This window comes from Cololabis saira, chromosome 5 (assembly GCF_033807715.1).
Source record: "Cololabis saira isolate AMF1-May2022 chromosome 5, fColSai1.1, whole genome shotgun sequence".
NCBI classification, from domain to species: Eukaryota; Metazoa; Chordata; class Actinopteri; order Beloniformes; family Belonidae; genus Cololabis; species Cololabis saira.
The window spans coordinates 37,974,277-37,999,186 of NC_084591.1; the positions used below are offsets into that span (position 1 = coordinate 37,974,277).

Consider the following 24,910-nt stretch of genomic DNA (forward strand, 5'->3'; position numbering starts at 1 on the left):
TGACATTAAAAAAAAAAAAAAAGACTAGATGCTGCAAAAAGTAAAATGAAAGTTAATAGTGTTGTGGGGTGTCCTGGATGATGTGCTGAGGGAACAGAACTGGGACTGACTCACAAATCTTACTGCCATTATTCCTTTTTCTGAGGTAGTAGTCTCTTTAACTTAAGTTACTGTAGGTTCAGAGGGTTTAAAGCCTCGTCGCTCGGATGAAACTTTCGTTCCCTTCTTACACTCAATACGCCCGTCTGTGGCCTACGGCACTTAGCTGGCGGAATCTCTTAAGGCATTAATAGGTCTAAGAGGCCTGATTCTGGAGCTGTGGTTTTTGATCAGGGTCCAAAGGAAGAGGGGTTATGTTTGTGGATTTTGTATTTTCATCTCAACTTCCCAGGCATCGACAACTCCACCTTTTTGAAGGGACGAGCAGATTTTCTTATCAAACTAATTCCAAGATGGAAAATAGTTGTTTTGTGAAATGTGGTCAAATTTTATGTTGGGTTTTCTTCACAGCAGCAAAGTAAAAAATGACACAATATTGTTTTTATGCCATTTGCATAGGTCCACATGTCCTACGTCTACCCAAATGACTACACCCGGCTCACACACATGGAGACGGAGAACAGCTGCTTCTACCCTGAGAGCCCTTACTACATGAAAATGTAAGACTTTTAGGGAAAAACGGGATACAGAGATCTTTTGTCTTTTTGTGTGCACACTCAATAAAAATGCATATGGTAGGACAAACTTTAACTGCAACCAGTTTTACCGTCATATCAACAATTTAGCATGCATGCAAGCTGCAGAAAACTACTTCTAAAGGCAGTAATTTACTACTCTTTGGTACTACCTTAACAAAGAGATCAATTTCCTCATGGCCACTGGATAATTTTGTCGGTTTTTGTTTTGTTTTTTTGTCTTCAAGGTTTGGTTTCTCCAGATACATGAGATTAGACCGCGCAGGTACACAGATGGAAAGAAACACTGGTATTTCCTTATTTTTATTTTTTATTTATTTATTTTTTTCAAGTTTCTTTCATTGTCAGACCTTTTCAGTCTTCCTTCCTGACTGTGGTTTTGTTGAATGTCAGGATTTGGTTTCCAGAGGAGGCAGTCGGTCCTGAACGAGGGAAAGAACTTTGACAACGACGGCTATGAGACAGAGAAGGAAGTCGGGGCGGATCGGGTGGATAATGCCCTCTTCCCAGACTACGGAGATGATTATGATGATTATATTCAGAAACGCAAGCGCAAACTCTTCTCTTTCGTCCCTCGAAAGATAAATGGCGCAATGGACAAATCCTCTGATGCACAACTGTTCATGCAGGCGCCTCAGAAGAAGCGTCGGAAAAAGTCTCAAGGAGAGCAAACGAAACCGACGATGCACTTGCTGCAAAACAGGACCGCGTTAAAGCATGAGAGCCAGGTTAAAAAAGCAGGCCCAATAAAATCAAAAGGAAAGGCAAGACCGGCCAAGAGACTAAAAGTAAAATTATCTGGGAGATCAGGGCAAATGGATCCACCAATGCCGGTTGATAAAAAGCCGCTTATAGCCAAGCAAGGCCAATCTGCTCCATCACAGCAGCCCAACTCCACCTCGCATCAGATACAAATGTCTCATTTAATGAATCGTAGTCAGATCCAGAAAATCAAAGACGATCTGCTTCAAGAGCCAGACGGGGATGCTCCGGTGGCTAAAAGAAGCGCAGTAGGAGATAAGCTGAAGAGTGGAACAATAAAGGAGGAGCACCTGGACGACACCCAGCAGTTTACCTCTCCAGGAAGAAATGTCAACCGCTTTGAAGTGAGATCAAATCAAGCTGAAACAGATCCAAGAAAAAGCCTCCAAGATAAGGAGATAGAGATGAATATGCCTCTACAACAAGAAAACGACATCTATACAACTACGGTGGTTGCTCGTAGGAAAACTAGAAACGGGTGGGAAGATGTGAGAGGAGAGGAAGATGTGAGAGGAGAGGAAGAGGAGATTCACAGGAGCGCTGAGAGCAGAAGAGACGGAGGGGAGGTAGAGGGAGACTCTATATGGAGTCAACGGGAAAATTTTGCCAGTGACGACGAGGATCTCACTCCAGCACCGGTGTTTGACACTCAGGTCATCTGGAACCAAACTTTCCAGGTGAACCACCTTGATCTTCAGGCATATCGCTCAGACTGGATTGACCTGCGCTGCAACGTCTCTGGAAACCTGCTGCTCCACGCCAGGGATGCTCTGCCCATAGTCAAGGCTTTCATGGACCATCTCAATGAAAAGCATCAAGGGTCAGTGTGTGTTTTTAGTTTTATTTCTTTATTTCTATGTTTCTGTGCCAGAGAGGCATTTACAGCCTGTTGGCCTTAATTGGAGTTATCTGTAATTTATTTAGCAAAAAACAGTTTTGTAAAGGATTTTAACTCCTTTTCTAAAGCTAGAAGTGCATGCATCATACACCACTCATGGTATTCGTGAAAATGTTATCGTTATTCAATCATCCATCGTTGCTTTTTGTCATGTGGTTTTTTTTTTTATCAACATCATCAGCAAACACCTCACAGCTGCAGCTTTCTGTACAGTACCTTTGAACTGTTTTCGTTCATCTCTGAATGCCTGTTTTGATAAAAATGCATCTGACTAACCTTTTGTATTCATCTTTGACACCCTAAAAGGATAAGTAGATAACATTTGTCTTTTGAAAACCCTTTAACCTTCTCAGTAATTTTAAGAGAGTTTTGTAACAATCCGCAAAGGTTTCCGTTACTTTTAAAATAATTATAAATGACCTAATAATTTATCTGCCATAATCATTTCTGTTCCCCTAGAAAAAAAAAGCATAGTTTTTATTTTATTATGAATTTATTTTCTCTTCATGAAAGGGAAAACATTGGCTTTTCCTTTCTAAAATACTCCTTTCAGTTTTGGTCTTAATTCTGAATTTATTGATATCAGTCTCAACTGTCTCGTACATCAACATACGTTTTCTTTCCTTTATCTGAAAAGATCTGTTCTTCTGTCTTTTATTGTTCTTGATGGGTTTTTCATTTGTTTCTTGCTGCTTTTGTTTATAAGATCCAAAGTGGGATTGAACAAACACCAAACACAGTGATTTGGATAATGGATATCAATGCACAGAACTCTTCACCGCTCCTCTGCCTGTGATTGCCCCTGCAGGTGGTTTACATTGGTGCGCGTGGTTAACGTGGTGAAGCGCGTGGACGGGGTCCAGGGCAGTCGCTACCTGCTGGAGCTGGAGGTGAAGGATGCAAACGGCCAGCTGCTGCGCCTGACCCACTACATCTATGCTCTGATTCGCCGCAGCAAAGACCACGGTTTCCAGCAGTCGAAACCTCAGCTGGTTCTGTGTAACCCCGTGGGCTTTGGCTGGAACCCTGTTGCCACCGTGCACTTCATCGTGCCTGGTACGTTACAGCCGCAGAGTTCTTTGTCTGCTTTTTCTTTCTCCACAATTTTGTCAGGACACTGATCAGCTGATTCAATGCAGTTTTTCTGCTGGGGAGAAACTGCATTCCCGCATTTCCATGCATGTCTTTCCACCTTACTGAAGTTTTTGTGTCTCAGTCACGTACCCCTATATGGTACAGAAGCAGTGAATGTCGAAGAGCAGAGTCGGAGATGATCATCTGGCCTCCAAATTCCCCACGTGCCACTTTGATGTGATCTGAGGAGAAATGTGGGGCACAAACTAAGTTCAAGAAGATGCCATTCTATAGATTTGATGTTGTTTACATCAGTTATAATTGTGGACATGGGAAAATGTGTTGATACTCTACAAAGAAAAGCATCCTAACTGATTTCTAAAATCACTTCAAATGAACTAAATTCATTGGTATCTATCATTAATTATTGACGTTGCTTTTGATAGGTGATTGAACTTAATGTTAGACATAATAAACTAATGAAAGTGGCATAAACACAAATCGTGATTGTCAAAAAGCTCCACTCTGCAATTTTCAGATATTTTCATAGATGTTCAACATGATTTAATATCGGACTCATTAAAGAAGATTTAAGAAAAGTTTCAATAAAATGCTCTGGGATGGTTGGATCGTGGGTCAGAATCTTGTTGGAGAAGCCGTGACATGCGACCGAGGCCGAGTTCCTGCCGAATGGTAGATTTCACTCCGCGATGCCTCGATGGTCTAGAGACGTCATTGTGCCAGACATGGATCTAAAAGTCGCCCCACCAAATGTAGCAAGGCAATCCTAAAACATAATTAAGGCTCCTTTGTCTTTCATTGAGGGCATGGGGATATTTTCTTTGAAAGCTGAATTCTCCATCAGTGAACATTAACATAAACAGCTGATGTTGCTTGTAAACAACCTCCAAAACGGATGCTTTAGCTTGTCAACATACAGTTTAACAAAGCCAATTTTTTTTTTTTATAGCTGTGTTTTCTTGTACCACATTGATGTTAAATGTATGATCAGTGATATATAGGTGGAGCTCAGCTTGGATGTTCTTGGATGTTTTCCTTGTCTCTTTTTCTACCATCCACCCTATCCCTTTGATCAATCTGAGGGTTTTCTTGTTTTTGTTTTGTTTTTATCGCTTCCTTCAGCCACATCCTGTGAGATTGGACCTTATACTTCTTGAAAATATTTACAGCTTAAATTACAGGAACTTGAAGTCTGGAGATGGTTTGATAGTCTCCACTTTTTAACCTACTTATCTATAATGTCTTTCTGAGAATGCATCTTTCTCTTCAGACATGTTCAGTGTGGTGCGCAGTAATGCCAAACCACACAAGTGCATTGTGATCATTTTGAAGGGGAACAACAAATCTGTTCTCCAAACTTTAGCACATCCAACAACCCCCCCTTCCCCCGTTCTTTGATTGGTTTACTTTGTCACATGCTAAAGGAATGCAGGTATACATAAAACAAATACTTTTAATCAGATCAAAACGTTGAGTGTTGACTCGTTGACTCTTGCGAAGCACTTTATCTGGGGGAATCATCTAAATCATAGAAGGCCGACTCGTTTTTTTTTATCAGTAAATCATCTGACGAGACTGATCCTCTAATAATGAAATGTAAACAAACCACGTTAGAGAAGTTTCTGTTTTTCTAAAGTGGTTGCATATTGTCAGGGATTATGTGGCCTGTGCAGAGGCTTAAACACTGGATTAGACTTCTTTTGTTGAACGTTCCAATATTTGTTGTTAATGTACCTTTCTTGTGTGCTCGTTTGCCGAAACGCTGTAGCGTAATCCACGTCAGTGCTGAGACAATGGTGTACTTTGTGCGAATATCTTTCACAGTAAAAAACCAGGCAAGGTGGGTGCAGCAGCTGATTGCAGACATGGAGCAACTGTACAAAGAAACTGGAGATGAGAATTTCAGCCTCATAATCACGGATTACAACAGCATTGACATGGATGTGAAGAAGGCCCTTGAGAAATCTCAACTTCCCAAGTACGTGCGTGTACGTGTGTGCGTGTGTGTCTCACTCTTACTTGGAATTAAAGCTTGAATTGCAACATTCATGGTATTAGACAATGCTATAACTCTCTCTCTTTTTTTTATTTATTTATTTAACTTAACAGCCACCAATATGTGAAGCTCAGTGGGAACTTTGAGCGCTCTGCAGGTCTGCAAGCAGGTATTGATCTAATAAATGTAAGTGCCACAACTTCACAAGCTGTGCAGGATTGAATAAACTGTGTAGGTATGTGTGTATAGTAAAATGATCAGTTTTAATACTTTCCTCTCTTCATTTTGCATCAGGATGACCACAGCATCGTATTCCTTTGTGATCTGCACATCCACTTCCCTCCTTCAATTGTTGACACCATCAGGAAGCATTGCGTGGAAGGGTACATGGCTTTTGCTCCTATAGTCCTCAGGCTGGGCTGTGGCACCACGCCATTAGAGGCCAGAGGTAGGACCAGATGCTTTGCACCCATTTTTGTTTTTACATGAAAAAGAACACCTGTGCGCTGAAAAAGTCAAATCAACAGAGTGTGCGCGTGTTCCTCATTTGTTTTTTTTTCCATTTTCTTTTCTAATGCAGCTTTGCTTACCCATGTGTTCAGGTTTTTCCTGCCACTTTGGTTACATTGCTGCTTCACTTCATATTATTGAAATCTAATGGTGCCTACTAAAACACTTGAATTACATGATTAGACTTTCAATAAAGGTGTGAATATATCCATTAACAGCATTTAGGATCTTATAATATCTAATAGAGCAGGGGGCAGTGGGATGAAAGGGTAGAAAAATAGCTGCTCCTAATATCAATGAGACGTATTGACGTGTGAGTAAAAAAAACTGTTTGATGCACAGCAAAGATGAAGAGAGAGTAAATAATTTATTGTGCTCATTTTGCCTTCATTTTTGATTTTCTGAGTATGTAATAAAAATTGTTTGCACTTTTCTGCCCTAGAACGGCTCACCACTTACTTCAGAGTTTCTTCTGACATAACTTGGGAGGTCTGCTTTTCCATAGTCTTTTATATGTAACTAGAATTTAACCTTGCCAAATCATTTTGAGAGTGAGTAAGTGCAGAATTATCTCATAAAGATCATTTATAAAGATAATATTGTGTGTACAGTCAGTACGGATGGGGAGCTTACTATTTATCACAATCGATCTTAACTTGCTACTCCTGTTTAAATGACATGCAGCATCTTGCCTAGCATGGTTGGGACATCTGAGAACTTTGAAATGATAATAAATATTTAGCGTATTCGGAAATGAGCTTTTGAAACCAAATCGGTGATCTTGTTGAGGCATGTTGCAGGATACAGTCTGTTGGTCATAAACACACGACTCAATTTAAAAAAAAATAATAATTTTAAGGGGGAGGTTCCATAAAATGTTTATAAAACATAATGCAACTATTTGGGAATCTATCAAACCCTTATGTCATTCACAATGGGGAACAAAATATAAAATTAACCATTGTAAGAAAAAACTGTGAAGTCGATGTTATTTAATTTATTTTATTTTATGGCAGCAGCACATCTCAAAAAACTCTGGAGCAGAGTAACGTTTTAACACATTTTTCTTTTTTCTTTATTTCTTTCGGTGCCTGGCATGATCAGGAGCATCCAGTTTTGATTTTCAGAGATTTTACTTGTTTATATGAAACTGCTTTTTTTTTTTTCTTTTAGGAGATATAAATACATTTTTCACTCACCTGCTTACACTATATCTAACTAGTTGGAAAAATATTCCTCCAAGTGTTAATTTTTAGTGTCACTTACTTCTCCAACCTTTTTTGTCCCAGCTTTTTATTTGAGACATGAATTAAATAATACTTTTTCATGATATGGTAATATGTCTCATTGTGCTCTCACAACATCTGATATGTCATCTGTTCTATTGTCAAAAACATTACGAAATATGCAAATAATGGCATTTTACTCAGGGTCACAACTTTTTCAGAACTGTATTTGTAAGTAGATGTGGGCACTAATATTACACATATATTTGACTGTACTGCCTTCACACAGGTTACTGGGAGGTCAATGGATTTGGCCTGTTGGGAATCTATAAATCAGACCTGGATGCAATTGGAGGAATGAACACCAGGGAATTCAAAGAGCGCTGGGGAGGGGAAGACTGGGAGCTCCTCGACAGGTGTGTTCCTCATTTCCTAATGTCTCCAACTGCATAAACACTTAACATGTATTGGGAATTCTTACTATCAGTTAAAGTTTAAAATGCTTTCAGTGGTCCTTCTTGCATTTGTGGTCTCTGCTATTGTGTTTCTTACATATGCAAATACGGTAAGCAAAATTGAAGTAAAGCTACAAATACAGAAGCAATAGAGTATTTTTATTTTCATCTGAGAGCCGTAGAACAAGGTGATGCTAAATAGGACTTTTATATTGTGGTTTTAAACACTGGCAATTTTGTCTTCATTGTTTTTTTTCCACCTACTTCACTTTTCTTTTTTCTTTTTTTTTTAATACTATTAACACTGCTCGCAATATCCACCAGCCTGTTGAGTTGGACACCTCCTCAGTTAGTGGGGAAAAATTCCAGCAGTACTTTACTTCCAAAATTACCAGCATCAGAGCTTTGATAACCCCTCCCTCTATTTACCCCTCTTTCTGTCACTTGCCCTGTAATCTTTACTCATTTTGACCCTATATCTCTCTCCGCTTTAAGCAAATCCGTGGGTCAAATGAACATTTCATCGAGTCCAGTAGATTGTGTTCCTTCACTTCTCATTAAAAAGGTCCCAGCATTTTAGCAATTATGAACGATAGCCTTGGCTCCGGTGTCGTGCCTAAGAAGTTTAAGCACGCTGTTGTTGAGCCATTTATTAAAAAACCCAATTTTCTTCAGTACTTTTCAACTACAGACCTATTTCAAAACTTCCATTTTTATCCAAGATTCTGGAGAAACTTGCACTGCAACAACTACAGTCTTTTATCCTCCTTGATCTTACAGCTGCATTTGACACTGTAGATCACGACATGTTAGACCCCGTCCACACGTAGCCGGATATCTGCGGATATCTGCTAAACCGGAGATATTTTCCTACGTTTTGACCTGTCATCCACACGAAAACGCAAATAAACGAAGCTTTAAAAAAACTCCGGGCAAAGTGAATATTTTTGAAAACTCCGTTTATGTAGATGCGTGTAGACACACACAACCGGAGTTTTGCGTTTTTGAACGTCACATTATGCGCCAAAACGACAACAAATCTGCTCTGACGTGCGCCTTTTGTTTACTACAGATGATCCAGCATCTGTTCTCCAAGCTATTAAATAAATGGTCTCTGGTCTTGACCACCACTTAGGCTACTGCGTTACACCGACACAGAGCCTACAACCGTAGGGTACACGGCGACGCGCACCCTACGGTGCCCGCGGAGCCGCGGTGCCCGCGGAGGTGCAGCTTCCCGGGAGCCGCAGATGATCTACAGGTTAGAATGCTTATTAATGTGGTCGAAAACGCAGATCTTCGGTTATGTGTGGATGCAAATTTTTTTATAAACGGAGGGGGGAAATATTCGTTTTTAAAAATACCCGGCTACGTGTGGACGGGGTCTTAATCTCCCGTCTGGAACACTGTGTCGGCATCGGAGGCACTGCTCTGAAATGGTTTAGATTCTACCTAACAGACAGAAGTCTGCCTGGAGGGATCGGTATCCCCCTCTGCTCCTCTCCCTTTTGGCATTCCTCAAGGGTCTATAGGGCTTGGTCACCAAGGTGCATTCTGGGATGCGGCGGCCGTATTGGCAGCCTCATGAGCGTAAACAAACAGCAGTGTAGTAGCAGTGAGTAGCACCAAGTGAACAGACGGAACGCAAAAAAAAAAGATGTTAAAATGCCGGAAAGGAACTGTAATTTATCGGGGTAACAAGGAAGCCAAGGACCGGTATATGGAGAAAATAATAATTATTAACAGTTTGGATCCATATGAAATCCCTACTAAAGAGTGGAGCTCCGACGAGGACTTACTGCTGCAGTTCTGCACAACCGACGTCTTCAGCTACCTTGTTTAGGAGTGTTTGGCAGCTGCTTTGGTAAATGTTTGACTTACTTACTTATTTCTTTTCTTTTTTTTGACCGCTGTATTATGTGGAAGATGCTCCCGAGGCATGAGCAATATTCTTGTTTTCCTCGTGGGATTTTTTCCTCTGTAGCTACAAATAGACGACTCTTTTACTCTTTTACTCTGTTATCTCAGATACTTGGCCTCTGTGGTTGAAAGTGGTGAAAAGTTAAACCATTAGCGATCTTTTCCCCACGTCTGTTATGTGTGGAGCTGCTGCAGCTACAACACAACAACAGGTTACCATGGTTTACAGAATAACGTAAAGAAACGATTACAAGTACCGGTAGGCTAAGACACAACGAACAGGGAGCACGTCTGTACACAGTGCGCAGTGGTCTGAAGAGCAGCTAAGGTAGCATCCAACAGGGCGGCTCCGCCAGGTGATGACGTCAAGACGACCAAGCCCTATTCTATAGCCTATACTCTTTTCCCTGTACATGCTCCCCCTGGGATCTATTATTATTATTATTATTATTATTATTATTATTATTATTAAATATAACATCTCCTTTCACTGCTATGCTGATGACACGCAAATTGAAATGCCATTAAAACAAAACGACTCCCACTCTTTTAAAAGTTTACTAGACTGTCTGGAGGGATATCAAAGCCTGGATGGCTTTTTTTTTATTTTTATCCCCGATTTTTTTCCCTTTTTTTTTTTTAATCACCCAGTGCTCCTACCTAAATCAGTCTGGGTAATGCTCACCCTCTACCAACCCCGGGAGGGCCATGCCGAGCTCAAGTCTCCTTAACTTGAGGAGTGAACCGGCCTCTTCTTTTCACCAGACAGGGTGGGGCTTCTCCGGCCGCACGTAGTGCGTGGAAGGATCACGTTACTCCGGCCAGATCCTCCCCACCCCATCTGGTGCCCCGGCTGGCCAGAGGGGGCTTTAAACTTTAGGTCCTAGTTTTTTGTCCCAGTGCTGCCTGTGACTCATATGTAGATCTAGGACCCCTAGAGCCACATGTCAAAGATACTGCCAAAAACCTTGGTGTAATTTTGGACTCTAACTTTAAAATGGAGAAACAAATTAACGCAGTTGTAAAATCTAGCTTTTATCCAAGGTTAAATCATTTTTATCTTTCAAAAACTTTGAGATAGTTATACACGCCTCTGTTTCATCCCACCTAGACTACTACAATGCACTGTATGCAGGCATTAGCTATTCGTTCCTGTCCCGTCTCCAGCTGGTTCAAAATGCTGCAGCTCACATCCTAACCAGAACGCGACGATATTACACCTGTGCTTGCAGCTCTTCATTGGCTCTCTGTCTTTATAGGATACATTTTTAAATTATTTTATTTGTTTATAAATATTTACATGGTCTTGCACCTTCTGGTCAGCTGACCAACTCTGCCTAATAATTTGCCCCTCCAGGCTGAAGAGCAGGGGTGACCGGGCCTTTGCAGTAACTGGCCCTGAACTCTGGAATGAGCTGCCAATGCACATACGCCTGGCTCCTTCTATGGCTGTTTTTAAATCTCATCTAAAAACGTATTTTTATTCACTAGCATTTAACTTACCATGATTGTTTTATTTTATTTATGTGTTTTATGTTGTCCTGTCCTGTTTTGTTTTCCTTTCGCTTGTCCAGCACTTTGGTCAGTTATTGTTGATTTTTAAGTGCTTTATAACTTGATTTGACTTGAATTAACTATCGGTTTTCCCAAAACCATTGAATAATGATGATGATGATGGAACCTATGTGGTTATACACTTGAAGGATTGTAAATACTGTTGGTACTTTTATGCTATTTTATTCAGTCCTTTCTCACTCTACTAACTAAAAATCAGATTTGCATATTTTAAGTTATAAAATCAGAATTGTAAATTCTCCCATAGATATCAAAGAAAAACAGACTTAAAAGTTCACTCTCATCTGTAATCTGCTCCAGGATCCTCCAATCTGGACTTGAAGTGGAGAGAATTTATTTGAGGAACTTCTTTCACCACCATCACTCCAAACGTGGCATGTGGAACCGGCAGATGTCAACAGGCCTCAGGTGACCTTGTCACTTGCTGCTGCAAACATGATGCAGCCATGGTTACAGCCATGGCAACCAGAGCACTTTAAGGACTCCCGTTGTCTCTTAGAAACACCTTCCCACCAGACTTTGCAGCGTCACCATTCACCCTGGCTTCGTGCTGGTGGTGGAAGCAGTGGACGTTGACTGCTAAAAAGATACTACTGTTCATAGTTTATTTCACTGGATGTACTGCTGAATACTACAAAACTACTGTCTGATCACTGTAAGACTGGACGTGAGACAATGCTGTGCACCATGTTGCTGACTGAGTCCCTGATCTGCACTAGAGGCTGCAAGAAAAAAGGCCATATCCAAAGATGAAACAGAGCTAACAAGGTACATCCCGGGAATGTATCCACAGAAACACACGCGTGTCCCATATCATGAAGATCAGTTTTGTGCACAGGTTTGAACTTGAACTTTTTCTTTTCTCCTTTTTCATTATGACAAAAAAGAAATGCATGTATTTTGTCTGATTTTTGTGTGTTCGGCAAACACAGCCTTATTTCTTAAGCTGTACATCACGGATCATGTCATATTTATTGAATCTGTTTGTTTGTTGGTGTTTTTTCATTTGAAACTGTACTTGTATTTCATTTATTTCCAGTCACAGACATGTACCTCCGTTTACCTCCGAAGTGTCCTTCCCTGTTTTGTTCTCATGTCTGGTCACGAAAAGCCTTAAATATGAACATTTCATCATTATTTCCCTTTTTAGTGTTTTTAGGTCTTTTTTTTTTGTTTTAAAGAAATGTTCATTTAAAATAAATCAGTTTCAGAATGACTTTTACTTATTTTATTAGACTTGATGCACGAGCAGAAATCATATGGTAGAAATATATGTTGACACAGGTATGCTGTGTGTGCAAAATTTTTATTTATCGTTGTTATTTAAAACAAGGGGAATGGCAGCATTTTTCTTACTGTTCGCATTCCAGTTTAATAAATCGTTTTGTCCTTGTCAGTAATGTGAACCTGATTAATGTTGCACTGTCGCTTGTTATTTGGAATAATGAGGATCATGTTTTTTTGTTTATTTTTTTTTTTTATGATGATTTTGTGTTTTATAAAACTGCAAAAATGTTGTTTTTTTTTTTTTCCTCACCTCACTTGCATCCTATTTTTGAAGAAAATCAGCTCAAGTCCTCTCTGTGTTTTATGCTGGAATCAGCCTGTGTCTTATTCGAAGGTTCTGGAGTCTCCTCCCTCAGGGACGTGTTACACTGCTTGTCTTGCCTCGACAAATCTGACAAATAAATTTTTCAAAAAAGGGGAAGTTATTTTTGTCATTTTTATGTAATACTGTGGTCATAGTATCAGTTGTTCCATCTCTATTGAATTAGACGAGTAGAGCATCGTTCTTGTGTACTGATTTTAAAAAGAAGTCTACTTTTCATCATGCTTTTCACTTAGGCATGATGAGGTAAAATACTGTAAATGCTGATCTTGAAACACTATCTATTTATAAAACGAGTACTGTATGTTGTCATTATTCGAAGTGTAATCATGTGCCTTATGAATGTCCATATGATGCCTTGCAGGCAATATCTTCACTGCAAGTGTCAGGAAGTTGCCGTGGTGCATAAGGACCATTCAGATATTTTACAAGGGTGATGAAAGTGCTGCATAAATCCCACAAGCATTCAGTCATGCATAGAACTGTAAATACACCGATGCTTTTCAGCACTCTTGAAGCCCTTGAAGATTGTTGCTCCATCATTCAACCCAAGGATGTTCATTGGAAAACAGGCCAAGGACAACTATTGCAGTGCATGACATAGTTTGCTGTTTATTACTGGGGAAGAATTCATTCCAGGCAAGAGAAAAGGCTAAGTATATCTTCACTCTGAGAGAAACTATCTCTGTTGGCAGTGTAAGTCAACGACATTACTTAACTGAAAGATGTGTAAGTGCAGTAACTAATGAAATTCATTATCATACCTCTATTATTCCTTACGTTTTTGTCCATCAAATTGAGCTGTTCAGATAACTATTGACAAAGGTTTTTTCTGCAACAATATGCAAATTAGTTGCAAATTTATTGTCAGAACAGAAGGCGAAGGCTGAGGTCATGTCCACAAATGTATCATAGCATTATGAAACAGCAGAAGTCTTTACTTTAGAAAAGTGAGAAGAAAAAATGGACAATGAAATTTACACTCCTGCAAATACAGCATCATCAGGTAAGGGTGTTATAACTGCTCATATGATGGTTTCATCAGTGTCCCAGGGAGGTCTCATGTTTAAAGGATTTAATTTTAGTCTGTAACACCCTGCAGAGTGGGTGCACCAAAGGTGATCTTTTACTGGACATCAGCAGCATCGAACATCTTCTTCCTGCCTTTCATATCAGACATGGCCTCCACATTCTTACGCCAGTCGCCCACCTCCATCGTTAACTCCTACAATATCACATACCAAATTCAGACCATTAGTTTTTAGCATTTTCTCGTATGATGACTGGTTTATGTGTGTTTTTACAGCCGTACCTTTTCTTGTTTAATGTCCTCTTTCTTCACAGACTTGAGGTTAGCCCTGAGGTCCATGGAGCTCTTATTTTTGGATCCGAACAAAGCCTTCAACATCTCATCTGCTGAAACTCTCACCTTCCTCAGATCTGGTTTCTTAAACTTTCCTCCAAGGTCCTGCACCTTTAGGTTCCACTCATGGATCTAATGAGAACATTTCTGTGACTTCTATCTCCAAGTCAATATTTTTTTAAGCACTTCATTGGGGTTCCCATATGTTAGTAGTGATTGTTAAGCCCTTACATCTCTCCTGTTCTTCACGACTTTGGCCTCGCAGTCGTACCGCTTCTCATCCACCTCTTCAATCTTTTCATGCAACTGCTTACAGATTTTCTACGAGAAAACAGTGTATATAAATATAACTGCTTGGTTTGAATCCATGAACAAGATGGTTCGTCTTATAGGGCCGGATCTGCAGGGCCCGATCTCTTCAGACTGTTTGTATATATAATTATCACCTGCAGGTCATCCCGGTTTAAACCACTGAGCTGCAGTGGGGGAAGCTTATCTCCCAGGTAACGGACCTTCTCTTCCTCACAAGCAACCTTCTCTGCCTCCAGCTCCTCCGTTGCACGAGCAAGTAGGAGGATCTGGGTAAGTCAACGACAATGTTAGAATTCCTCCATTGTTTCTTGCAGAACAATCTCTCATTTTGACGGTTTTAAGTATTCCTCACGAGTGGATATGCAAAGTCATGCATATTATAGATGTAATTTATTAGTATTTACCTTAAGTGACAGCCTCCGTGATGCTGAAATCTTGCTTTTTGGCTGTAATTAACACAGAATATGACAAACAATCCAAAACAAAACAACACACTCTGCTGACACGGTGCACATATTGGTACACTTTTTTCAGCGAACTACAGTTTAAGGAAAAAATATGTGTTTTTTGATAATAAAGCAGCTAAACATATTCCAGTAAACTCTCATCATAAACTTAAAAGCCTGCAACCAAGAGTAGGGGCTATTTAAAAGTAAATGGGAAAAAAGTTGTTTAACATCCTCCACCTACCTTTTAAACTTTTACTTCAAAATGTCATGGTGTTAAGAAAGTCTACAACATCTTAGACTAAATCTCAGTTATGATGATCATATTTTGATTCCAGCAATGTTTATCTTTTTAGAGTATCATGGCAAAGTAAATCAGATCAAATAAAGATATGACAGAACAACACTGTTGAGAGGTTAGCACAAAAGGACAATTTTTCCTAAACAAATTCAGTAGATCTATTATTACCTTGACCACGGATGGGCGCTGGGGAGAAAAAAATCGAGCAAGGCAGTTAATGGTAAAACTCTTAATTGTAATACAGTTGAAGCTGGAAAGCATGGTAAGACATTGGAGCTGCAACTTACATTTCTGTGAGGTAAACAATAGTTGGACCGCAATATTGAAAAGAAAATAGAAATGAAATGAAATACTTTCTCAGGGCAATAAACAATCTAGAAAATTAACTATTACATTCTGTGAAGACATAACTTACTCATCAGACATTGCTGCTTCTTAGACAAAGAAAAAAATCAATAAAAAATTAAGATGCTGATAGGTTTCAAATAAAATGCTCCAGTGACTGATGGAATATGTCTTCTCTCTCTATATATATATATATTGAAATTAATGATAAACTTATTATAATCAATCCTTTTACAGGAGTGAAACTGTTGAGTGGTTTCAACTGCAGGTGGCTTTTATACTATATGGAAACTTGGAGACCAAAGATCTTCTATTAGTGAGATGAGTTACAATTTCTCCTAAACTGCTATATCAAATCAGTGAAGTCAACACTGTGCATAAGCAGCCTTCTTTTCAAAATCCTGAAAAACGAACAGAGTGAGACGTCTTCAGTTTTTAGCCAGTCCAATAGAGGCCTCTTGGCACCGCCCACCACTTTGACGATTTTTACATTTTATTTTTAGTCTTTTTACTTTTTACTCCTCACGAATATTAAAATAGAAGTCTTTCTCTGAAAATAATGGTTACTGCCTCGAATATTTTCTCACCAACAAGCCAAAATAAATTTCTAATTAAAGAATTTACACTCCCATCATTCAATCTTCCCTTTGAGGAGAATCACAAACCCTGAGAAAGTTGGATTATTTCTCACATTGTAGGTGAATTACGTTTTTTCCCCCTTTGGTATAAAGAATGAGCCCCTACACGGTCAAAAGGTGCCTACTTATAGCTATTTTATGTGCACATCATGTATCTGTCAGAAGCAACAAAAACAATGGCTCTTTTTCTTCGTGTTGCTCAAGAGCAGATGTCACATTGTAATATACAATAACCTTTTATCTGTTATGTCTGCCATCCAAACAATGTGGTGCACCATCTCAGCTTATTCAACACGTGGTCGGATTAACCTGTTGGAGACCTTAATGGGGAAAAAAGCAACTCACAAGGAACAGTTTACTCAGCACTCTTATTCTGAATATTTTGTAAAAGCAGCACAACAGTGAAATTGACAATTGTGCAGAAATGAGTTCGCAGTTGGTGTTCTTTGGCAATTTGTCTGTTTAGGATCCCAACCACTGTTTCTATCCATCATAGTCATGTCCTATTTTCTGAATGTTTTCAAGTCAGTTATTAAAAAAATATCTGTCTCAAAAATCCTTTGACAGTATTTAGATATTTTAGATACTCAGCTGTTTAAGAAAAAAATAATCAACCTTGAAAATAGGTTCAGGGCAGAAGAAGGCATTCGCACATATACAGTAAATGGGCATGCCTTTGTAATATAATCTCTCCCCATGGTGCCAGACATGGCACAGATGTTTTCTTGTCATAGATATATAGTACCGACCAAAAATACCTCTCCCCCCCAGTGGACAGAGGGGACAAGCTCTGAGTTCTGTGATTTAATATAGACAAATCCATCTGACACAACAGTGTATGCCAATGGACAACAAGTGTTTTTTTATTTATTTTTTTAAGTGCTGGAAAAAAATCTGTAACTGGGGTCTCAGAAATTATTGTTTGTCATTGCCCAACAAGGCTGGTTCCTATAATTTCCAAGAAAGCATTACACAAACTTGGGTCAATACATAATTTACTGTGGACTTTTTTCATCCACAAATTTAGCAAAACAGTTTTTTATCATTGTAGATGGATGATTTTTGTAAGACAAGCTCAATTTAAACGTTGCTCATGGACTTTCGCAAGAAATGTATCATTCAGGGTGGCTTATTGGCATCTTTGTAATTGTTTTTGGATACCACTCTGGTCTGTCACAGTGATTCGTGTGTATTTATCAATATATTAGCTTGTTTTCTTTTCTTTTCGTGTTTATCTTTTTCCAACATTTTTTGACATTAATCCAAAAAATCTCAATTCTGCTGCCGATATTTCTATATTCTTAAAATTGGAAATTGTTAAACAACATCTTAACTGTTCAATCACATAAGACAAAAAGCCTTTTTATGTATCTATTTATTTTAACATACCACTCACTAACTAAAGCGTCCCCTCTTTTAGCCTACTTTATGAGCACTTCGAATAAGTGATAGCATATCTTAATCAGTTTCAAACAATTCTGCTTTTGTCCGTTAAACTGCCAGGTATCTGCGCCAAAACGGAATAAAATGCACTCCAAAATAGATCTTAAAATAATGTAATTAGGGCCCAAGCACTTATAGTGCGAAGGCCCTATTGTATCTGTAGGAGTTCTCGTTTTTTTCCTCGTTTTTATTTTCGTTTTTCTTCCGATTAAATGAGGGCCTTTTTGCCCTCTTAAACGTGTCCCAAAAGTCACCAAATTTTGCACGCAAGCCAGGCCTGGTGAAAAATGGGATATTTAATGGTTTGCATTAATGAGCGTGGCCTGATGGCTCAACAGCGTACATGCACGTACATGCACGGAAATCAGTACACACCTGTATCATGTCGCGCCTTAAAGAAAAGTCTCTTGGCGCATTGGCCGAAACCGAACAGGAAGTCGGCCATTTTGAATTAATCGTGTCATTTTGGCACAATTTATGCCATTCCTTCGGCAGTTAATACGACCCAAACCGTAATGTGCACCCAGGTGTGTTATACATCAAAATGTGCGTCTCCATCCTGCGACGATGCGCATTACTTTTCTCAGTCAAAAGCGTTACCGTGGTGACGATAGATGCCAAAAAGCGCGCCCACCCTTCATCTGATTGGTCTATATTTGATAGTCCCTATTTTCTGCCATAACTTTTGAATGGTTTGACATAAACAGTCGTGGGTGGTGTCATCAGACTCGGTTTTGAGGACTTGACCTTCATTGGCATGAATTAGCCCCATATCTTCTTCTGATTGGTCGATATTTGATAGGCCCTATTCTCTGCCATAACTCTTGAATAGTTTGACATAAAGAGTCATGGGTGGTGTCACCGGACTTAGTTTTGAGTCCTTGAACTTAATTGGTGAAAATTGCACGGGCGAGGGCCCGTTCATCGCTGCTTGCAGCTTTAATTTTTTTTGTTATTATTTTCGGCGGAAACACATACGGTGCGTCCGAAATGCCATACTAAAAAGTATATACTAAAAAGTATACTTAAATTCGGCACACTTTTGAGTAAATATCAGTAGTGTGCATTAATTCAGACGTACTATTAAGAGCGCACACGGCACTTCCTCCCGTAGGGAGTGGGGGGGTTGTTACCATGGTAAACTGTCACAGCAGTGGTAGCAGCGCTCCGCTCCGCTCTTTCCTGTTTATTCTGGCCGAAACAAGATGACATTATATAATATTATTAAATACGAATATTATAATATTAATATTATATAATAATATTATTATACTTAATATTATACTTATGACATATACGTATCAATTAGCAACCAACATGGATCTATAATATTAACTGGATGGGACACTAAAAATGGCCGCCCATTCATTTCAATGCATTTTGCTCAGCCAGCGCATACGCCAAAAAAATTTCTGACTTCCGGGTTTACTTCCGCTTTATGCGGCCCATAGAGCATGCGCAGTTGAGTCACCTCCCATGATGCTCTGGGGCCTCCCATCATGCCCCGGGGCAATGACGCGAATATTAATATAATATGTATTAATATAATATATTAATTAATGTATATTATTACATGTATAGTATTAATGTATTAATATAATATAATTACATAATATATATTAATATAAAACATCCGTGGAATGCACGGACACGGCTGTGACATCAGCCGTGACGTCACGGCCAGAAAGAGACTTTTCTTTGACTTTTCTGGCCGTTATAAAACATTTTTGACGGATATAAAGTCCATGACTTAAAAATATAGAATACAAAGATTAGTAATTGCCGGTGATTACAGCTGGAGGTGTCCTGTGAACAGTTTTAGAGGCTTCTCTTTTACTATTGCGGTCTATGGGAAAAAAGCTTTCTGGGCCCCATGGGATTTTCTGTTGCAGTACCGCGGCTGGCCACTGGAAAAAAAATCGGCGTGCCTTCTGAGTGCTGAGTTTGGCAACCAAACACCGCTGCATTGCATTGTGGGAAGTTTCTGCTTAGCTAGTGTCCATAAATCCATCCATACGAATACATTTCTCCGAAATGAGTAGGCTATGGATAGAGCATACTATTGAGTACTTTCTAATGTTTCGGACGCACTAAAAAATCTGGCATACTCATTTTGCATACTCATTAGGGTGGAAGTATGCAATTTCGGACGCCGCCCTTAACCTTTATTTGGTGCAAATTAGCCCCGCCCCTTCCTCTGATTGGTCCATATTTGATAGTTCCTATTTTCTGCCATAACTTTTGAATAGTTTGACATGAAGAGTCATGGGTGGTGTCACCGGACTTAGTTTTGAGTCCTTGACCTTAATTGGTAAAAATTGCACGTGCCAGTGCCCATTCATCGCTGCTTGCAGCTTTTAATTTTTTTTGTTATTATTTTTGTCGGAAACACATAGTTCGCATGTCAGTCTCTCCAATTCCGGGGTGTCCCTGAACGCAGCACAGAGCCCATCAACTCATTCATCATGCGGGAGATCGTTATCAAGCTAGCCCTGGCCGCTAAATAAGCTCCACAAGAGCACATTCATTCCCCCTACGGCTCGTAACATCACATGCTTAGATGTTAAGATCACATGTACTCGTAAAGCTGTAGTATCAGCCTGCTGAGAGTTCCTGAGCTGAGCTTCTCTCCCCTGCGCGGGTGTTCCGGGAGCGGGTCTCGTGTTATGGGAGACGCCGAGGTCGCTGGACCTGCGAGCCGTCAACAAGCATGTCCAGCAGGAGCCTGCGGCCGCTCTGACAGCTGTCTGCTCGCACTGGGTCACTGGTAAGGCTGGGGCTGGTACACCGGGGCAGGGAGCGGGGTTAGGAGCATATAGGTGGCCGCTCTGCGGGGACTGAGGAGAAAACATGGCCGCTCAGGTAAGAGGGGCTAACGAGGTCCGGGACTGCAGTGCGGGCAGGAGACTAGTGCTGCCGGGGGATCAGGTTAATGCCCGGGACGAGCGGTAATGGATCACAACTGAGAGGAAACGGCACTGCAGGTTTAAAAATGAATGGAATAAATAAGTTTAGCTGAGGGAAGTTAGCCCCATTTGCTAAAGGGTTTCTGAACAGACTAGTGTTGCCAACCGACCCTTGAAAAACGGAATCGTCCCGTATGGAGCTGAAAAGGGACGCACTTTGAGACTGTGAGAGTCAAGAAATAGTCATGAAATGGCATTGAGCTGTTGAGTTCATAAGTTATTTTGTTCTCTTTTACTACAACTGTAACCTACAATCATGGCCTTTGAGTTTTCTACAGACTTTCTGTTGACACTTTTGTTATTGCACTAAAACTGTGCACTATTACACAATGGATGTTCTGCTTTCTTTCTATTGTTTTATATTAATTTATACAATTTTAAGTTAAGCAGGACAGGTTTCTGTTTAAGAAAGATACTTGTTTTATTCAGTTCATTTTGTTATTTTGTATTAAAGAGAATTGCTGGATAATAATTGTTTTTCCATGTGTTCATGGCATTCAAAAATATGCATCTAATTCAATTCAGGTTTGAGTCAAATGGTTAAAGAAAATCGTTTCACTCACAAAAATAGGGGATAAAAAAATCCACCGCACCAGGAAAGGTGAAGGCAATCTATGGAGGTAGATTTGTGTCTTAATTATTCAATCAAAAAAAAGATTGCTTCAATCAAAAAATATATTTTCAATTAAAAAAAAAAAATTCACTTCAATAAAAAAAATGATTTCAATCAAAGAAAAAAAGTGTTTGAATGCAAAAAAATATTTGAGACAAAAAAAAAAATGCATTTGAACACTGTTTTCTTTAATTGGAAATGTTTTCTTTGATGGGCTGACCAATGGGGAAGCATCCGCCCACTGTGGGATGTTTGTGTCAAAATGATTCAATAAAAAAAAAAATACTTGAAAACGTTTTTCACTTCAATCAAAAAAAAATCACTTCAAATCGAAATAAATATTTTAAATCCAAAAAAAAGTGTTCAAATGCGATTCTTTTTTGTATTGAAGTGATTTTCTTTTATTGAAAATATTTTTTTCTTTTTGAAGCAACTTCTTTTTTTATTAAATAATAAAGACACAAATGTTACCCATAATATGGCCCAAACACAAAAAAAACGACTTCAATACAAAAAAATGCTTCAAACAAAAGAACTTCACTTCTATGTTCTAAGTTAAACACGACGTTTATAAACCGTAAAGTTGCTTATGTTTGTTCACAGATCAACTTAAGTCATGCCTGGGAAACTGAAGGCCAGAATTGTGGCAGGACGCCACTTGCCTGTGATGGACAGAGCCAGTGACCTGACCGATGCCTTTGTGGAGGTAAGGCAAGATCACTGAGCTGCATTTCTCTGTCTCTGTAGTTCCAAAACAAGTTCACATGTAACAGCTTACAGTATACCATGATCAGGGTAAATCCGAAGTAGCATAATTATGTGCGACTGTTGGCAAGTTATTGAAGCTGTATGTTAAAAGTACAATGCAGAAGCAAGAACTTACCAACTTCTTGAACTGAGAATTTTTGGTTTTGAACCCAAAGCCAATTTTTAAGGAAGCAACAACATGGCAACAAGAACTCTTTGGACAAAAAAAACAACCAATCAGCTCAAACCATTTTATTTTTCCCAAGGCCAATAATCATATACATAACATTAACATTAACAACCTTTGATTTGCCCATGATTTCACATAATTTCATGAGTATTTATTTATTTTTTAACAAAAGTTTGTTTGGGGATTAGATAGAGATCTTGGCTGACAGAGGATTTTTGTTGCCTGACAGCAAAGGGTCACACACATTATATAGTCAGTTACATAGAGTGAATAATGCAACAACTTGAAGACTTCTGATTACAAGACAGCAAGTCATGTAGTGTGAACAGCGATGTTTAAGTTGAAATTAGTGTAGCACCAAACCCATCTAATGATTTCGCTTACAGAATGGTGTCTGCTTTACATGCCTTGTTATTACATGGGTTGAGGGTCACATACATTCAAAACAGTTTTTATTTTTATTCTATTTATTTTTTGGCCATGCATTATGCTAACTAGTATTTCCCAACATTATCCATACTGTTTGATAAATCCACTATAGAGTAAAAATATTTGTTTTCTTTTTAGCTGTTATATTTTTTATAAATGTCACACTAGACTAATTAATTATTTATTCATGTATAATTATTGCATTCATTAAGTACCAATTAATTTTAATTGGAGCAATCTCTCAATAGGTGCAATTATTTTCCCAATCTTGTTGCCCCCTTGAAATGCATTTACAAATCATCATATTCTATTATCATTTAAGGATCTTTTAAATCTGTAAACAGTGTTATACATTGTTATTAATACATTTCAAAAAGATTTGTCTTGTACTTGGATTTCTCAGGTCAAGTTTGGAAACACAACCTTCAAAACGGATGTTTGTCCCAAGTCCCTTAATCCACAGTGGAACTCAGAATGGTTCAAATTTGAGGTAATGTATTGCATTAAGTAGATAACTCAGTGCAATTTTTGTATTTCTAAATTACTGATTTATGGCACATTCACAAAGGTTAAAAGGATCTGGGACCTGCGGTAATTTTTAATAATCACGAAAGCTGTCTATGACTTTAGTCCTGTCCAAATGCGCCATGTCAGTAATTTGTAAAGGGAAAATTCCACAGCAAATTACCTACACTATTTCACCAAACACCGAGGTCATGAGATCATTTTAATCCCATCTGAATGCACGTCAGTAATTCGGTGATGTGCGGGTTGTAATCTTTTTAAAAAAGAATTCCTCTCGTTATCTTTTCAGCCTCTGTTCCAACGTAATTTTGGTAATTATGGTACATGGTGTGATATTATATCACAATTTCAGCCTATATTCTCCCCATATAGTGTAATGATCTGATATTTTTAGATGATAAACATACAAAATTTAATCGACATCAACATTATGAAAAAAGAAGTTCAGATCTGCAGAAGAGTGACATTAGCAATGAAGACACTTGTGGCTGCATCTTGCAGTTAAAAAACATTTTACCTTCAAGCTCAAAGCCTCTCTGACAGCGCAAAACCTTTAGGGCTCCAACAAAAGCTCTGGACCTGGTTATGTAACTGGTTAAGTTTACTGTTAGCATGGCAACTTAAAACATAGGCCGATGCTCCATTTTCTTCTTATTTTTTTCTTCTTTTCACTTGTCAAAATGTGATCTGTAGTCAATCAAACTCTTAAGTATCTGATCAGATGTGTTTGACTCAATATTCACATTCAATGTTACAAAAACGCTAATTGTTTAATAAAATACAAGGCTTCCACGACATTTCCAGGATCAGTGTCTGTAAATTATGTAAAACACAGACTTCAGTTATCTGCATGAATGCATTGAACTAAATACAGATGTCAGGGTGTACATTTCCAGTCACTGCAAGTCCATAGGTAATTTCAGTCCAGTACTAATAGTACATTAAGAGCATACCATTTTAATATATGCTACTTTTTCTTTTTTCCTTTCTATTGCTGTCTAGGTTGATGATGAGGACTTGCAGGACGAACCTTTGCAGATCACAGTATTGGACCATGATACCTACAGCGCTAATGATGCCATAGGAAAAGTTTACATTGACATTGACCCTCTACTGTGTACTGAGGCAGCCTCTGTCATTTCTGGCTGGTTTCCCATCTATGATACCATCCACGGTATAAGACTAAACTTATGACAATAATTACAACTTTAATGCTCTTGTTTTTTTTCCTGACTGCATTTTCTGTCCCTTTATGGTTTTGCTAGGTATACGAGGAGAGATCAATGTCCTTGTAAAGGTGGAACTCTTCAACGATTCAAATCGCTTCAGACAGTCGTCATGTGGAGTCAAGTTTTTCTGCAGTATGTCTAATGGACTTTTGATTCACAATACATTAAAAAAAAACCTAATCATTGCTGCATACTACAGTTAGACACAAATCCATGCTTGGAAAATGTGAAGTGTGAAGACAATTTATTTGTGACGGTTTAGTCATTATAGTGTGTGCACTAAAAAAAATTTTGATTCCTTGATTAGTAGAAGTACAAGTTGTCTTAGAGCAATATACGGCAACTGAGCATTTTTTCAGCAGGTATTGGATTTTAAAGAACTGATTTTACTAGATCTAATTCTCTATTGCTTTGTCACTGTGTCTGGCAGCCAATTCCATTCCACGGGGCTACCGCGCCGTGATGGTGCATGGATTTGTAGAAGAACTGGTAGTGAATGAAGACCCCGAGTACCAGTGGATAGACCGTATCAGAACTCCTCGGGCTTCCAATGAAGCTCGGCAGAGGCTCATCTCTCTCATGTCTGGTAAGAAGCAAATACTCATCCTCTTTTTACTGGAAA

At 39.0% G+C, this 24,910-nt stretch overlaps 3 protein-coding genes across 3 annotated transcripts in view; 2 read left to right on the forward strand and 1 right to left on the reverse strand.

Moving 5' to 3' along the window:
- Positions 1–12,836, forward strand: part of b4galnt3b (beta-1,4-N-acetyl-galactosaminyl transferase 3b) — a 39,877-nt gene extending 27,041 nt beyond the window's left edge. The window contains exons 12-20 of the mRNA XM_061721938.1: positions 559–659; positions 923–984; positions 1,089–2,277; positions 3,164–3,411; positions 5,275–5,428; positions 5,560–5,632; positions 5,741–5,894; positions 7,472–7,598; positions 11,433–12,836. Of these exons, the coding sequence (XP_061577922.1) occupies positions 559–659; positions 923–984; positions 1,089–2,277; positions 3,164–3,411; positions 5,275–5,428; positions 5,560–5,632; positions 5,741–5,894; positions 7,472–7,598; positions 11,433–11,544 (2,220 nt within the window). The 3' untranslated portion in view covers positions 11,545–12,836. The remainder of the gene's footprint in view (positions 1–558; positions 660–922; positions 985–1,088; positions 2,278–3,163; positions 3,412–5,274; positions 5,429–5,559; positions 5,633–5,740; positions 5,895–7,471; positions 7,599–11,432) is intronic.
- Positions 12,837–13,327: 491 nt separating this feature from the next.
- Positions 13,328–15,439, reverse strand: tnni1c (troponin I, skeletal, slow c). The gene is made up of 6 exons (XM_061722655.1): positions 15,332–15,439; positions 14,821–14,862; positions 14,551–14,682; positions 14,336–14,425; positions 14,054–14,236; positions 13,328–13,966 (listed from the first exon to the last, which is right to left on the reverse strand). The coding sequence occupies exons 1-6, from the start codon at positions 15,422–15,424 to the stop codon at positions 13,868–13,870; spliced, it is 639 nt and encodes a 212-aa protein (XP_061578639.1). The 5' UTR covers positions 15,425–15,439; the 3' UTR covers positions 13,328–13,867.
- Positions 15,440–20,032: 4,593 nt separating this feature from the next.
- The window catches only part of c2cd5 (C2 calcium dependent domain containing 5), a 36,311-nt gene continuing 31,433 nt past the window's right edge, over positions 20,033–24,910 (forward strand). The window contains exons 1-6 of the mRNA XM_061722787.1: positions 20,033–20,356; positions 21,772–21,874; positions 22,938–23,024; positions 24,062–24,233; positions 24,325–24,420; positions 24,719–24,874. Coding sequence (XP_061578771.1) covers positions 21,785–21,874; positions 22,938–23,024; positions 24,062–24,233; positions 24,325–24,420; positions 24,719–24,874 — 601 coding nt within the window. The 5' untranslated portion in view covers positions 20,033–20,356; positions 21,772–21,784. The remainder of the gene's footprint in view (positions 20,357–21,771; positions 21,875–22,937; positions 23,025–24,061; positions 24,234–24,324; positions 24,421–24,718; positions 24,875–24,910) is intronic.